Genomic DNA, 16,059 nt, shown 5'->3' on the forward strand with positions numbered 1-16,059 from the left:
CGAGTCCGAGGGACTCTCAGCAGGTTCTGATCAGCGGACCTCAGGCTTTGGGCCGAGCTGTTGGGTGTTATAAGGTCTCTGATGTACGTGGGAGCCTGGCCATGTAGGGGTCGGAAGGTCAGCGCCAGGATTTTAAACTGGACACGGAAAGCAACAGGGAGCCAGTGGAGGGATTTTAACACAGGTGTGACGTGGGACCTGGAGCAGGGAGCCTCCACCTCCTGGTGGAGCTGGTCAGCAGCCTCGCTGCTGAGTTTTGGACGTTCTGAAGACGAGCCAGCTCTTTCCGGTTGACACAGGGAACAGGCTGTTGCAGTAGTCTAGTAGCAAGGATATGAACGCATGAATGATCATTTGAAGGGGGGGTATCACGTGTTTTTTAGCCCTTTAGTATCAGTCTAAAGCACACTCAGCAGCAGCTTTGCCCAAGTTGGATGGTGAAAGTTGCAGGTGTCAAAAGCAACTTTAATCAAATGTTCCTCTGCATCAGGCTGCCTCAAAAGACTGAAAATGGGTCCCTGTCTCTTTAAAGCCAGGTTTACACTTGCACGATTCTGTGGCACGCATTGCCACGAATCGAATCGCAAACGGTCGCAAACCACTCGTAAAGTGGTGTGAAGTGCGCGTAAACCCGTTGGGGCTGCGTGCCATGTCGGGACGAGAATTTTGAAATGTTCAAAATTTTGGTCACAACAAAATATCGCCAACCGGCCGTGAACTATGCGCCAACTGTCCGTGAACTCCTTGTGAACGCGTCGGGACAATGTAGGAGAATGCGTGCCAGTCGTGGCCACCGGCGAGTACCCGGAACAGGGCCCCACGCGGGGGATTTTCGACCCACTGTCGTTGCAGCATCAAGTGTAGCGTCTTTAATTTGTCATTGAAATTGACTGATGTCAGCCGTCCGTCGGGGCCCCCTTCAGCTCGGGGCCCCAGGCAGCCCTGTTCTGCTGCTCTTCAACACAGAGCAGCTGCAGGTACAGGATCTTCTCTTCTCCGCAGTGACGGCGTCTCTGGCATTCAGCATGTTGTCTGTTCCACAGCAAATCCAGAAATGACCCGCTGTTGGGGAAGCCCCCTTTTTACTCGTATATGACGCGCGTAATTGCGTGCGCAACCACGTCGTGCGGTGCGGGAAGCTTGTAAACTATGCGTAAACTATGCGTGAATTTGCCGTGAATGCGTCGTGTCAGTTCGCGACACTACCGGGCGCATTCGTGAACTGTCCGTGAACTGTGCGCCAACTGTCCGTGAACTGGTCATGAACTGTGTGTGAACTAGTCGTGAACAGTGCGGGAGCCTGCTGGTTCGTGACTCCAGATTGGCACGCCTTGCCACGACAACATCGTGGCAAAAAGTCGTGCAAGTGTAAACCTGGCTTAAGAATGTTCGCAGCTTAGAGACACGCCCCCCTCAGAGCGTCCATCACATTCTCAGAGTGGAGAGGGGCGGGGGAGCGAGCTGTGCAGACTATGTCAGAGATGGGGCGGAGCTGTGCATTATGGGCGGAGCTGTGCATTATGGGCAGAGCTGTGCATTATGGGCGAAGTCGTGCAGCTACGAGCGTTTCAGCGCTCAACATGGCTGCCAGGGGGAGATTCAGGGATTGCTCAAATATGCGTGAATGTTTGAGGAAACAACTCCATGGGCCTTTTAATAGGGAAATGACACTATAGCTTTATACAAAGCTCAAAAAAGTGGATTTTGCATGACATCCCCCTTCTTAGGCCGTGTTAACACCAAAGGTATTTGGCTCGACCTATCTGACGTAGCGGCCCGTGGTCGAGCCGGGAGCGACAGTGTGAACACGTTTTTCACGTCGGGTCGACCTACTTTTGGGTGGAGCTAGGGCCGCTTCGAGGAGGAGGTCCGAGGTCAACCCCGGCTCGATCCAGATGCAGTGAGAACACGGTCGCTCCCCGGGTCGAGACAACCTTCCTCGTTTGCTTTCCTGTTATTCTGAGCGCGCAGATCGAGCATGGCGGAGAGCAGCCGTGGGCAGATCTGGGGTTGCAGCGAAACAAGCGTTTTTTGTGGACATCTGGGCCGAAAATTTTATCGAGCACAACTGTCAACGAAACACAGAGACAAGGACGTTGGAAGGTCTGGTGAGTGAGCACGTGACTATTACGTCAAAGTGACGCCGTGACGCCCCCCACCGCGTCATTTGAGTCATAGTGCATTCCGCTCCGCCCGTTTGGTTCAACGGTGAGAACACGAGTCAGCTATTTATGAGGAAGCTGATTTACTAATTTACACTTCCAAAAAGAGGTCCTGGTTCGACCCAAGTCGGTATGAGCATGCCCTTAGACACCATGGGTCTGAGCTGAGCGATGTTGCACAGCTGGAAGAAACTGTTTCTAACCAGCTGCTTTGAGTGGTGGTATGGAGACATGGCGCTGTCAAAGATCACCTCAAGGTTCCTCAGTTCGGCTTTGGTTGAGGGGCTCAGGTCACCGAGGGGCTGCTTAATAGCTGGGATGGCTCTGTCCGGGGCAATGATGTAGCTTGACCTAGCTCCCTGTAGCTTGTTGTAGCTCTGTAGCTTGACCTAGCTCCCTGTAGCTTGTTGTAGCTCCCTGTAGCTTGTTGTAGCTCCCTGTAGCTTGTTGTAGCTCTGTAGCTTGACCTAGCTCCCTGTAGCTTGTTGTAGCTCCCTGTAGCTTGTTGTAGCTCTGTAGCTTGACCTAGCTCCCTGTAGCTTGTTGTAGCTCCCTGTAGCTTGTTGTAGCTCTGTAGCTTGACCTAGCTCCCTGTAGCTTGTTGTAGCTCCCTGTAGCTTGTTGTAGCTCTGTAGCTTGACCTAGCTCCCTGTAGCTTGTTGTAGCTCCCTGTAGCTTGTTGTAGCTCTGTAGCTTGACCTAGCTCCCTGTAGCTTGTTGTAGCTCCCTGTAGCTTGTTGTAGCTCCCTGTAGCTTGTTGTAGCTTTGTAGCTTGTTGTAGCTCTGTAGCTTCTCTCCCTCCCTGCTGAAGCTGACTGATCGTCGGATCCTTTTAGCTCATTGATTGTTTTGACTGACAGGAAGTGAAGTCAGGAGACACTGTGTGGAAAAGGTGTTTGGAGGAGCAACCAGGGGGCAACAGAGGGTCATTGGTGGGGACAACCAGCCGACAGACAGAAATCTCAATGTTTTCTAGTTGTTCGTAATCCAATCAGTTTATAAAGACTGCAGCAGCAGAAAGTCTGGTTCTGTATCCCTGACATCTGATACACACACACACACACACACACACACACACACACACACACACACACACACACACACACACACACATTCAGAGGGTAACTATGGTAACAGGACGGGGTGTGCAGTGGAGAAAGCTGATGCATGATGGGAAGGATATCAGTGAGTCAGCAGTCAGCGTGACGTCGAGGACGAAGAATGGATGGATGGATGGATGGATGGATGGATGGATGCCATGTTTAGATTTTGAATAAAAGTTGACGTCTGTCTGTTTGGTGTCGGATTATTGAATCTGTCAGAAGTTTCAAATCCGTTGAGACGTATGAGGCTGAACTGAACGTCTCTTCTCCGTCCAGGACTCCATCAACAACAACTCTCTAGGCAAGAAGGACAGCTGGAAGGACTCACACTCCTCCTCCCCACACATCACAGGTACACACACACACACACACACACACACACACACACACACACACACACACACACACACAGGTACACACACATCATGGGTGCCCACACACACACACACACACACACGCACAGTCTTGTATTTCTATCCTCGTGGGGACCGTCCATTGACTCCCATTCATGTCTAGCCCCTAACCCTGACCCTTACCCTAACCCTAACCCACACCACAACAAAGCCTAACCCTAAAGAAATGTTTTTGCACTTTTACTTTTTTCAGTAACAACAACATGGTCAAGAAAACACTGTTTCTCCTACTTAGGACCGGAAAAAGGTCCCACAAGGCACGTCGTTCCACGTTTTGCTATCCTTGTGGGGACATTTGGCCCCGACAAGGATAGAAATACAAGAACACACACACACACACACACACACACACACACACACACAGAGGTACACACACATCATGGATGCCCCCCCCCCACACACACACCACAGGTATACACACACACACACACATATCACGGGTACACACACACCACAGGTACACACATATCACGGGTACACACACATCACAGGTATACACACACACACATATCACGGGTACACACACACCACAGGTACACACATATCACGGGTACACACACATCACAGGTACACACATATCACGGGTACACACACATCACAGGTACACACACACACACACACACACACACACACACATATCACGGATAACCACACATCACAGGTACGCACATACACACACACACCCAGCACAGGTAAACACACCACTGGATACACATCACAAGTAGATACATATCACTGGTACACATCACAGGTAGACATACATCATAGGTACACACACACATCATGGATACACGCACATCACAGGTAAGCACACAGCACAGTTACACACATCATGGTCATACATCTCAGCTACACACACACATCTACAGGTACATAAGGTACACACACACATCACAGGTATCCATACAAACACATCACTGGTATACACACAGCACAGGTATCACAGGAATACACATTGCAACCCCCCCCACCACACACACACACACACACACACACACACACACACACACACACACACACACACCTCGGTTCCCTAACCTGTGAGAACCGGAGTGAGTTAAACTCTGAAACTGAGATTAGCTGCTTACTGCAGGACTGCAGGTTGCTTTCATAATCCTCCTGTACGCTGTACATCTGGTTGCCTAACACATAAGCTCATGCTGTGTGTGTGTGTGTGTGTGTGTGTGTGTGTGTGTTAAGGAGATCGAACGCCCCCTGATGTCAAACCAAAAGCGGAGGACAAAGTCCGGCTCGGCTCGCAGCGCCGGCCGGCACCCAAACCTCCCACCGCCAACGGCCCCAACGGCAGAGCCAGCGCTCAGGCCGCCGCCGCCGCCACCCGGAGCCGAGATCGACCGGCGAGCTCCACCTCGCAGTCCTCTGGAACTCCGAGGAGTCAACGGAGAGCAGCCGCAGGAGGAGGAGGAGGAGGAGGCGGCGGGAAAGCGGGAGGCCGAGGAGCCGCGGCGATGAAGGAGAGGAGTCTGGCAGAGCAGCGGGGGAAAGACTCCGCCTCGGAGCGGCGCGGCGGACGGCTGTGCGACGACGCCAAGGCCAAGGACAAGGAACGCAACGGACACCAGCGCACCCGGGACACGGGCGGGGCCAAGGGCCGGCCGGGGAGCAAGGGAGGCCCCAGAGGAGGAGGCGGCAAGGCAGCCACCGCACCGTCCAGCCAGGAGGTCTACCTGCCCGCCATGGTGGTCCCACGCACACCGGTAGCTCCCAAAAACCAGGACAAGGCCCAGGAGCAGGGTGAGCGCGCTCTCAGACAGTGGTGCCAGGACTGCGCATCGACACTGGCTTTCAGAAGGGTTCACGGATTATGGTTCATGGGCGTTGTTTTCTAGAAGTTTTTACAGACGATGGTTTTCAGAAGTGTTCACAGATGATGGCTGTCAGAAGTGTTCATGTACACTGGTTTTCAGAATTGCTCACGGACATTGTTTTTCAGAGGTGTTTACAGACACTGGTTATTCCAGATTGCTTACAGATGCTGGTTTTTAAAAGTGTTCAGACGTTGGTTAGCATAATTGTTTTTCCAAAAAAGCTCAATTTATGCTCACAGACCAGGGTTTCCTGAAGTGTTTTCAGGCATTTTGTTTTTCTACATTAGTGTTCACAAGCAGTGTTTTACTGAAGTATCCATGGACGGTTTTCAGAAGTGTTGATTGATGCTGGTTTGTGGAAGTGTCCACAGACATTGGTTTATGACGTCTTCAGAAACAATAATTTTCCAAAATGTTCACAGGTGTTCAGTGTTCAGAAGCTTTGCTTTTAGAATGTCTCACCAGGTAATGGTTTAAAGACAACGGTTGTCACCAGTGTTCCTCAGTCTGTGCAGTGGTTTTCGCCACAGAATCCAGTGCTGTTTGAGGGCCTGAAGAGCGCCACGTTCAGCCGAATTCTGGACTCTGTACGATAAAATAAGTTGTCTGGATGTGAACTGGAAGGTGATTGATGAAGTGATCTGAAACAGCTTGTTGATAGTTCACGATCAGCTGTTTGTTCCCGGGAGACGGATCAGCGGTGGAATAATGATTCTCCTGTTGCTGTCGTTAGGTCAGAACCACGACAGGAGCCAGGACGACCCTCCCGCCCTGTCCCGGTCCAGCAGCGAGGGCGGCTCCAACCGGATGTCGCTCAGCTCCGACACGGAGGGGCCCCCGCCCGGACCCCTCCACCCGTCCCTGTCCCACCGGACCAACCCCGACATCAGCGAGGAGGACGGCGAGGGCGACCCCACGCCCTGCCTCCACGCCCACAGCGGTCCCAGTGACTGCTTCAGCAGTGAAACCCAAACCGGGGCGGTCCGGACCGAGCCGGAGGAGGAGGCGGGGGGCCAGGGGGGCGGGGCCGACACCGCCGCGGACCGCGACCCTTCTCGGACCGTACCAAAGAGTGAATCCGCGGCGGGGCTGAGTTATGACTCTGTGAAATACACTCTGGTGGTGGACGAGCACGCCCAGCTGGAGCTGGTCGACCTGAAGGACTGCCTGCGCCGGTACGACGAGCGCAACGACGACAGCGACGCCGAGACCGTGTACCAGTCCGCCAACGAGGACGAGGACCCGGAGTACGAGGAGGAGCGGAAGAGGAGCGAGGCAGCGCGCAAGCAAGGTGACCGCGAGGAGCTCGCCGGGTCGGGACGGAGCATCGGGACACAGCGGCGACGAGTCCTGCCAATCGCAGATAAACAACCCATCCAACGTGAAAGCATCCGAATGGAACCGCCCTAAAAACCATTTATAAAAACAATAAGAGGCACAAAATAGCTTTGAATAGGGAGGCACTGACACCGCTATTCTAAATGACGAGTACAAGTACGAGTTCTCACCTCTAGATTCTCGCCGAAACCTAGAACCGATGTGAGTATTTGTCAAAACCCATTAAGACTCCACATGTGGATGTTAGGAGAAAGCTACGTGTTGAACCAAGCTGTGTAAACACAGCCTCTATGGTAGAGCTAGCATGTAGCATCTCTGGTGTGTGAGCCCTGAAACTTGTTAGCATGTAGCATGTAGCATGGCTCAGAGTAAAATCCTTCGACTGAGCGACGTCGTTCTAAATGGAATTGTAAAAACTATCCTGATATTTTGTTAGATCATAATTTACATTCCGTTTAATTTTTGTCGTTCTCATCAGGATCCCACATCGGTTGGGTTGAAGACTGGTTGATGCTTTATTTCAAACATGTTAAAAAATAAAATAAAATAAGCAATCAACGAATCAAAGAAGAATGAAAGAAACAGAAAAAACAACATCCAAATATGTAAAAGTCTCGTTTTACGTCAGGCAGTTGGAAGAAGTCAGTATCTGTATCAGCGCCTCCTCAGTTTTACTCAACACATTTCAAAAGTTGTTTTTTTATTTCGCTCCTTTTCCAATTGTAACAAGAAAAATAAATCTTTATTCTGACATCTTTTAACAATGATTGATTTTGAAGATAATTGAAATCAGTTTCATCTGCATACATTCATAGTTTCATTCTTTTTAATGCGGCTGTTTTATTTTACTGTATTGTAAGAAAAGTCAAAAACTGTTATACAAACCATTTTGTCTTTCAAGTATAGAATTTAATATCTTATAAACAGACAAAAGGAAAACAATAATCCACTACGACCTAAAAAGGATGCGGTGTTAACATATTGACTAAAATGTTATTCTTCTTGTTTAAACATTGATTTTTATGGTCATTATGTAGAAATCAGTGTTTGTTGTGGAGCCTTTTAAAAACAGGCAACAACTGTAATAAAAATTAGCGTTAAACTGTCTTCAACAAGCTGTGATAGATTTTAAAAATATACTAAAGAGTTTTCAAGGCAGCAAGTAAATGTCTTACAGAAAAATATGATTTCAGGCTTTAGTTTGTCTTCAGAATGATGCACTTTGATTTGAACTATAATTCCGTCATCTGTATCAAACCACAACTTTAGAGTATTAAACCTTGAATATACCAGTGGAAATCTAAAGGGGACCCAGGACGATGCCGAAAGGAACGCCCGAGACTCCATACTGTCAAAAAAATGCTGTTTTTCACTCTGAGTTTGAACTTTTGTCCATTTTCCCCTCCCAGAGAAGAGGAAACAGGAAGAGGAGCAACGAAAGGAGGAAGAGGCGAGGAAGAAGAGGGAAGAGGATGTGAGGAAGAGGAGGGAGGAGGAGGTGAAAAGGAGGAAGGAGGTGGTGGCCACCAGGCTCTGCGTGCGATCAAAGGTCACCTCGGCCACCACGTCTGAGGAAGAGGAGTCCAACGGAGGAAGAGGCGGCGTTCCAAGAAGCAGGAAGTTCCTCAACCTGTTCGCCAATGACAGCAGCCCGTACAGCGCCACCGGTGGGTCTCCACACTTTATCAGAACTGTGTGGGGAATGGTACATTCCAGTGTTTGGTGAATGGTATATTCCATGGTGGAATGGTAAATTCCGCTGTGTGGGGTGGATGATATTAGCCATTTGCTTCATATGCACCACATACCATAATTGGATGGATTCGGGTTAGGGTGGGTTGATTGAGTGGTTGGCTGGCTGGTTGATTTGTTGGTTGTCATGTGGTTGGATGGTTTGTTGAGTTGTTGGTTTGTTGGTTGCTTGCTTGGTTTGTTGATTTTTCAAGTGGCTGGTTGGCTGGTTGCTTGCTTGGTTGGTTGCTCAGTTAATTGCTTGGTTTGTTTAGTGGCTGGTTGGTTGGTTGGTTGGTTGGTTGGTTGGTTGGTTGTTTTGTTGGTTAGTTGCTTGGTTGGTTAGTTGGATGGTTGGTTGGTTGATTTCTTGGTTTGTTGAGTGGTTGGTTGGTTGGTCAGTTGGTTGGGTGGTTGGTTGGTCAGTTGGTTGGTTGGTTTGGTTGGTTGGTTGGTTGGTTGGTTGGTTGGTTGGTTGAGTGGTTGGTTGAGTGGTTGGTTGGTTTGGGTGGTTGGTTGGTTGGTTTGTTTGTTGGTTAGTTCCTTCGTTGGTTGGTTGGTTGGTTGGTTGGTTTGGGTGGTTGTTTTGTTGGTTGGTTGGTTGGTTGGTTTGTTGGTTTGTTCCTTGGTTGGTGAGTTGGATGGTTGGTTTGTTGGTTAGTTGGATGGTTGGTGAGTTGGATGGTTGGTTTGTTGGTTAGTTGGATGGTTGCTTGGTTGATTTCTTGGTTTGTTGAGTGGTTGGTTGGTTCGTTGGATGGTTGGTTGGTTCTTAGGATGGTTGGTTGGTTGATTTCTTGGTTTGTTGTTACATTCTTCAACCTTGCTGTGTTGTCCAGGTGCGGGTTCCTTCGGGATGTTCTCCTGTGTCCTGGACGGCGTGGAGCGGTCGCAGAGTCACCGGGCTGCCTACAGGTGAGCACCAACGGGTGCAAACCGTTCCAGCTGTGACGTGAACTAGGCCCAGACTGACACCTATGGGGGCTTCCAGGTTTGTCCCCCGCCACGCTGACGAGTTGTACCTGGAGACAGACGACCCGGTGCTGATGCTGAACCAGTCCGAGGACCTGTGGTGTCACGGGTACAACATGAGGACCGGAGCCACCGGCATCTTCCCGGCCTACTACGCCGCCAGGGTGCCCAAAGAGATGTCCCACGGTACGCAGTCACTGCCCGGCCGGCAGGTCCCTCCCCCCCCCCCCCGTTTGCAGCAGTAACCTGAAGTCCTTTCCTCCCACAGTTCAGAGAGTGGGCTGGACAGACCAGTTCCTGGTGCGGTTCCTGGGTTCGGTTCAGGTTCCCATCCACACGGGCAATGACGTGCTGTGTGCGGCCATGCAGAAGGTACGCAACCAAGACACTCGGTTTGAATCTGACACGACGGCGTTGCCTTCACGTGCAGCGTGACGCCAGTCTGGAGCTCTGCGGTGCGTTCACTGACCCGCTGCTGATCGTGTTGCCAGGTGGCGTGTAACCGGCGTTCGGCCGGACAGCCTCCGTCGTCCTGCGTGCTGGAAGTCAGCATGAAGGGAGTGAAGCTCAGCGTGCAGGACCAGTGTCAGTCGGCTCACAGGGTACGACAACACACTGCACACATGTCTGCACACCGTCACACAACAGCAAAAAACCAATGAAACAACCACAAAGACTCACAAGACGATCACAAAGAGACGAGCACAACGAAGGAGAGGCATCAGACGACCACGATAAAACTGACTGAGTGCAAAGAGACTGGAAGCAGCAACAATCTCTCAAGGGTTGACAGTTCACTCCACTACGGGAGACTAAAAAGTCAGGACACCAAAAACCCTGGAAGAAGAGGCTCTCTTAGGTGGACTAGAGCCGTGATTGAGGGTTCGCCAACAGAACATCAATCAAGGCTGATCTGCTGATCGAATGAGGCAACCTGGACTCAGTGGGTGCAAACAGTTTATAACTGGACATCAATCAAATCAGCTGATCCATTGATCTAATGAGATACCCCGGACCCAGTGGGTGCAGGAGGTTCCTTAACCCCGGGCTCCGACCATGTGGAACCGACTCCCAGTTCTGCTTCACTTCTCTCCTTTCTTTCATGTAATGTTTCATAACTACGTTTCGTGGACGATTGTTTCTCTTGTAGTCTATGAACTCTGTTTATACATGAAGGGTATGTTGATACGAGAAGTGTCCCTGTCTGTCCTATCTCCTTCTTTCTCTGTCCCCTCACCCCGACCGGAATAGCAGAAAGCCGCCACCTCTGAGTCTGGTTCTGCAGGTTTCTCCCTTTTGAAAGGAATTTTTCCCTTTCCACAGTCGCTTATGCTTGCTCATGTGGCTCTGTTGGGTTTTCTCTGTGAAAGTGTCAGGAGATGACTGTGTTGTCATTGGCACTTCATAAATAAAGCTGAATTGAATCGAATTGAACAAAGAAACAAAGGAGAAAAACACAAAGATACAACATGACTCAAAACAACTACAAAGAGACAAAAAATGAATACAAGACTCGAAACAACAAATAGACTGAAAACAAGAAGACACAAAATGACCACAGTGTGTTGTCTCTCTCTCTCTCTCTCTCTGCCCCCCATCAGGGCGATCAGTGTTACCATTTCTTCCAGCTGAAGAACATCTCGTTCTGCGGCTGTCACCCTAAACACAGCAGGTCAGTGAGACGCTGCCCCCCCCCCCCCTGGTGACTCAGGTGTTCACAGCTGACCGAGTGTCGTTGTGTCTGCAGGTATTTCGGTTTCATCACCAAACACCCGGACCTGCAGCGCTTCGCCTGCCACGTGCTCATGTCGGAGACCACCCTGCACCCTCTGGCCGAGTCCGTCGGGTGAGACCCGCTCCGGTCCTGCTCGTTCCGGTCCCGCAGCGTCTCAACGCTGAGGACAGATGAATGTTCTGACTCTGCTGCTTCCCCTGCAGGAGAGCCTTCCAGCAGTACTACAAGGAGCACGTGGGATACTCCTGTCCCACGGAGGACATCTTCATCGAGTGACCCGTCCCCCGTCCCCCCCCCGCCCCCCCCCCGGCCCCCCATGTGCATGTGAGCCTGGTGTCTGACTGCAGACTGGACCTCTGATATCAGACTTTCCCTTCATGCTGGATTTCTGGTTGGCTTCACCCAGCGAGCCCCCCTCCACACCCCCAGATCCAGAACCTGACACCCACCCCCCCCCCCCCCCCCCCCTTCTCAGACCACCTGCAGGAGTTCAGAGCTCGTCCAGGTCCGTCCAATCAGAGAGCGACTCGCTGACTCAGCATCTTCTGTCATGAAAACACCGATGGAAGCGATTTAACTCCAGATTTGAGGATCAGACCAGAACTGCAACAGGAAACGCATCATCATCATCCAACAACTGGCCCACCACGGACCGCATGGAGACCCACCACAGACCCACCACAGACCGCATGGAGACCCACCAAGGACCTGCCAGAGATCCAACAGAGGCCAAACAGATATTTAACACCAGAAATACACAAAACACAACAAACAAGCAGACTGATAAAACCCCAAAACTCTCTAAAGGACCGAAGAGACGCAAATGATTTGAGTGATTGATGCAAAACGTCTTCAAAGAGAAAAACACTAAAGATGAGAACCAAACCTAAGAATAACCACAACTGTGACTGCCTGGAAAAGATGCACAAAATACAAAATAACCAAAAGAGCAGCATGAGAACAAAATAATAGGATTTAACATGATAACACCAAAATATGCAGAACCAACAAAAATCCCTGCAAAGACAATCAACAGATACAACAGAACCGCAGTGAGACGAGACGAGAATCAAAAGCTTCGCCACACAACGCAGACACACAAAAAACACACAGAAACAAAGAAATGACCACAAACATCCAACAGACGCCACGGCTTCATCTGTGTCGCTCGTCGCAGCAGCGGCAGGATTAACGAACACGAACCAACATCACGCATCCAAACAGCTGCAAAACCACGGGCTGAGAGACACAATGACCACAGGGAGTCGAACGTTTCCAGGGACAAACACCCTGGAGAGGCTGAAGGACGTCAGAGACACAGATTCAGACCAGAATCAAACATCCTGGAAAACAGATCCAGAACAACGTCGGAAATCCTGAAAATGACGACAACAACAAGTGGCCACAGTGGATCTGGAAGCCTCCAAATCGAGCCCATACACTCAGCATCAGTGCGCGCGCGTGCATGTGTGTGTGTGTGTGTGTGTGTGTGTGTGTGTGTGTGAGACCTCAGGACGTTACTGTGATGGTGCCTCATTTCTCTTTTTGCTGCTTTCCTTTCACTTCCAAACCACAAACCTTCATCCCAGAAGGTTTTCACTTCCTTTAATTCTGTGTAAAAAAAAAAAAAACAAGGCCTGAAAGATGCCGTGCAATTCTGTATGTGTGTGTGTGTGTGTGTGTGTGTGTGTGTGTGTGTGTGTGTGTGTGTGTGTGTGTGTGTGTGTGTGTGTGTGTGTGTGTCACCTGCATCTCCTGCTCAAACTGCTAAATTTCCCTCTGCCTCTCTGGAATTGACCTTCAGAGCATCGATCCTCATTGGACGTTTTCACACAAACGCTCAAACTTCTGGTTTCATCATTTTAACAAGGCCAATGTGTTTCAAGTAAATGACTCAGAGCTTCCAGCTCCTCCATTCACTCGTTTCACTCACAGCTCTCTAGCGCCCCCACCTGGATCGAAGTGTTTGAAATGATGTAAAAAATCAAGAATTGGAAAGAACATACGAGATGATCTGAAACAATCAGAGCATCATGAAGGAATCTGAGGGAAACTTCCACTTCTGCTTCAGACGCAGTCGGAGCGGAGTTCCTCAAGGATCCGTGCTGGGACCACACATCGTGTGAAAACGAGGATTTCAAACCAGACGCAGTATTGCAACGAGCCGTGACGGCGTCTAGATGCGTGGATCGAGGGAAACGAAGCACCGGGCGGCGGCTCTGCTGCCCCCGGTGGACAGGAGGAGTCCGGGTGACGTGTTGTGTCGTTCAATAACCAGTGCCTCTTTCGTTTTTCCTGTGTCGTGATGAAGATGATGGCGAGGATGACGATGGTGACTGTCCTCCGTGTTAAACTGTTCACGTCAGTCTTTGTCTCCAACCACAGAACTGAAACAGAAACCGCCAACGAGTCGGAGACGGTTGCCATGGAAACCATATCCGGATCGAGCTGGCAAAGCCAAATTTATACAATTGACCTAAAAGTGGGTGGAGCCTGGGCCGCCAGACGCTCTGATCCGAGGCGGAAGAATCCAAATGTTTTCTCTCCGTGCTGAAGAGTTCAGTGACGCACCTTAGCTAACTCGCTACCTGAACAGCGTTAGTGTTGTTAGCATCATTAGCATCGGGATTTCAGACCTTAAAAAAAGCATATTTGATCGTTTTCTGGGGATATTTCTCTGTATTTCACATCTTTCTGAACAGGGCATTATGTTGAAATTACAGTTTTTCTTAACCAGTTCAGGCCTTGTAAAGAAAAAGAAAAGAAGTATTTATATAAATGTATATAAACTTTGTGGAATCTAATAAGGAGAAGTTATAGGTAAATAGTTTTGATTGCGCTGAATGTGGCTCCTGTGAAACTGCATTTCAGGGAATTCCTGGATGATTTCAGCTTCAGTTCAAACTCACAGCTCCGTGGAGGAAGAGTCCGCCCCGCTAACAGAACGGCGTTTTTGAAAAATGGCTCCAAATGTGGAACCTTTCAGGAAACGGCTAAAAACGCATTGTAATTTTAAAGCTGAGTTACGACAATCCAGCATGGCCGCCCGTGTGTCTGAGGAATGACTGCGTGGTTTTAATACAAAAAAAACCTAACCGCAGCTAGTGGCCCAACATGCTAGTTACATGGTTTTCAGCCATTTCCGTGGAAACGGATGTCATTTTCAAAATGCTGAAACATGTAAACGCAGCCCCGAAGTGCTCATCTGACACGAAGCCGATTAAAAATATCTCAACGTCTCCGTGATCGCTCATGTGTCACGCGGCAGGGGTGGTTTCCATGGCAACCGTCTGGGGCCGAGAGCTGCTCTGCCGGAAAGTGTCCTTCCTCCGTCAGCTCCGCTAGCATGAGGATCCAGATGTACAAATCTCATCGTATAGAAGAAGTATATCCTGTATAGAGAGTGTACGTACGTATGTTTGTATAGAGTTACTATCGTGCGCAGCAGGAAGTGGCTGCGGCACCGCATGACGTCCGTGTTGTCAAGACCTAAGTGACGACTGAACGCTAACGCCGGTCGCTCTTCTCAATAAACCACGTTTACAACTCAGCCTTCTGACCAGCTCTTCTTTAAAGACAAAATTTCATTCAACTTCCACTCAGCTTAATTAAAGTTTACAAAAGAAAAAAACTGATTTTAAAAAGGGTTTTATGACTTATAAGACACAAAATTTCCGGAACAAACTCTTTGTTTTGTTTAATTTCACATTATTGCAACATTTTGTGGTCAGTTTGACCTTTTGACACGTCGACTTCATTGTTGATATTTACAACCTGATTTTATTATTTTAAGACTTTCTTCAAACATTTGGATTTTATTGTTGAAACGATTTTGTGGACGTGACTTCCTCATGAAGAGACACTTCCTCCACCGTCCACTCCTTCATCTCAAACGACTCGCCTAAGAAATGACAGTTGATAAAACTTGATGCTAATGTTGTAAAACTTCCAACAGCACATCGGCTCTGTTACAGACGTCATGTTGCCTTCTTGTCTTTGTGTTTTTAACGGTGTGAGCGGCGCGATGACGGCGTTCCGCTGCAGGATGGATGGCATTGAGCCAGAGACAGAAAACAAAAGCTGAGTGTTTGTCATGGTTCCTTTAATTATTCACAGTGTGAGTTTGGCGCTTCGCTCAATTCAAGATACACTCATCAATAAATAAATAACAAACACGACACGCAGCAGCAGGGGGTCGAAGACGGCGCGAGGAAGACGACATTCACTGCGTTTGTTTAAAGTTAGCACGCTAAGCAGCTAGCTGTGGATTAAATCCTGCGGCTCGGAATCATTACTGCCGCCTAATGGTCAAGAGCAGCGTCACACACTTCTCCTCCGATTACTGTTTATCTCCATCAGAAGCCTAAAAACAGGACTACTGATTCAGATTAGCATGCTACTGGTTTATAAAATGAAGCTAGCTCCAGCTGGACTTAAAAATGTAGAAAACAAAAAGCCTGTAAGTGTTTAAATAGTCATAAAGTTGTTAATGTTCAGTATTTAGACGCACATGAACAGAAACAATAATAAACGAACAAAATAAGTTATGTTTAATACTGCTGTAATTAGCATGCTAACCAGCTAACTAGCGAAGCTCAGCCGGACCAGCCTTATAGCTAACATTCAGTCTGTCTGCTCTGCAGATCTTTCGAATCACAAAATAAAACACTGTAGGACAAGTTTCACATTTTGACCTCCTGATTTCAGTCTTGTCGGAGTCACCCGATGTATCCGAACCCTAAAACCCTGATGAACTTTGACCTCCCCAGGCTGAAT

The 16,059-nt window shown here is 49.2% G+C and overlaps 1 protein-coding gene across 1 annotated transcript in view; it reads left to right on the plus strand.

The window, feature by feature from the left end:
• Positions 1–11,596, plus strand: part of LOC115392155 (C-Jun-amino-terminal kinase-interacting protein 1-like) — a 14,832-nt gene extending 3,236 nt beyond the window's left edge. Inside the window, exons 2-12 of the mRNA XM_030096685.1 lie at positions 3,542–3,617; positions 4,879–5,433; positions 6,241–6,798; positions 8,255–8,512; positions 9,416–9,491; positions 9,568–9,734; positions 9,817–9,920; positions 10,040–10,150; positions 11,150–11,220; positions 11,296–11,394; positions 11,487–11,596. Of these exons, the coding sequence (XP_029952545.1) occupies positions 3,542–3,617; positions 4,879–5,433; positions 6,241–6,798; positions 8,255–8,512; positions 9,416–9,491; positions 9,568–9,734; positions 9,817–9,920; positions 10,040–10,150; positions 11,150–11,220; positions 11,296–11,394; positions 11,487–11,559 (2,148 nt within the window). The 3' untranslated portion in view covers positions 11,560–11,596. The remainder of the gene's footprint in view (positions 1–3,541; positions 3,618–4,878; positions 5,434–6,240; positions 6,799–8,254; positions 8,513–9,415; positions 9,492–9,567; positions 9,735–9,816; positions 9,921–10,039; positions 10,151–11,149; positions 11,221–11,295; positions 11,395–11,486) is intronic.
• Positions 11,597–16,059: the final 4,463 nt, after the last annotated feature.

The sequence above is a fragment of the Salarias fasciatus genome, chromosome 7 (genome assembly GCF_902148845.1).
Source record: "Salarias fasciatus chromosome 7, fSalaFa1.1, whole genome shotgun sequence".
Taxonomy (NCBI): Eukaryota; Metazoa; Chordata; class Actinopteri; order Blenniiformes; family Blenniidae; genus Salarias; species Salarias fasciatus.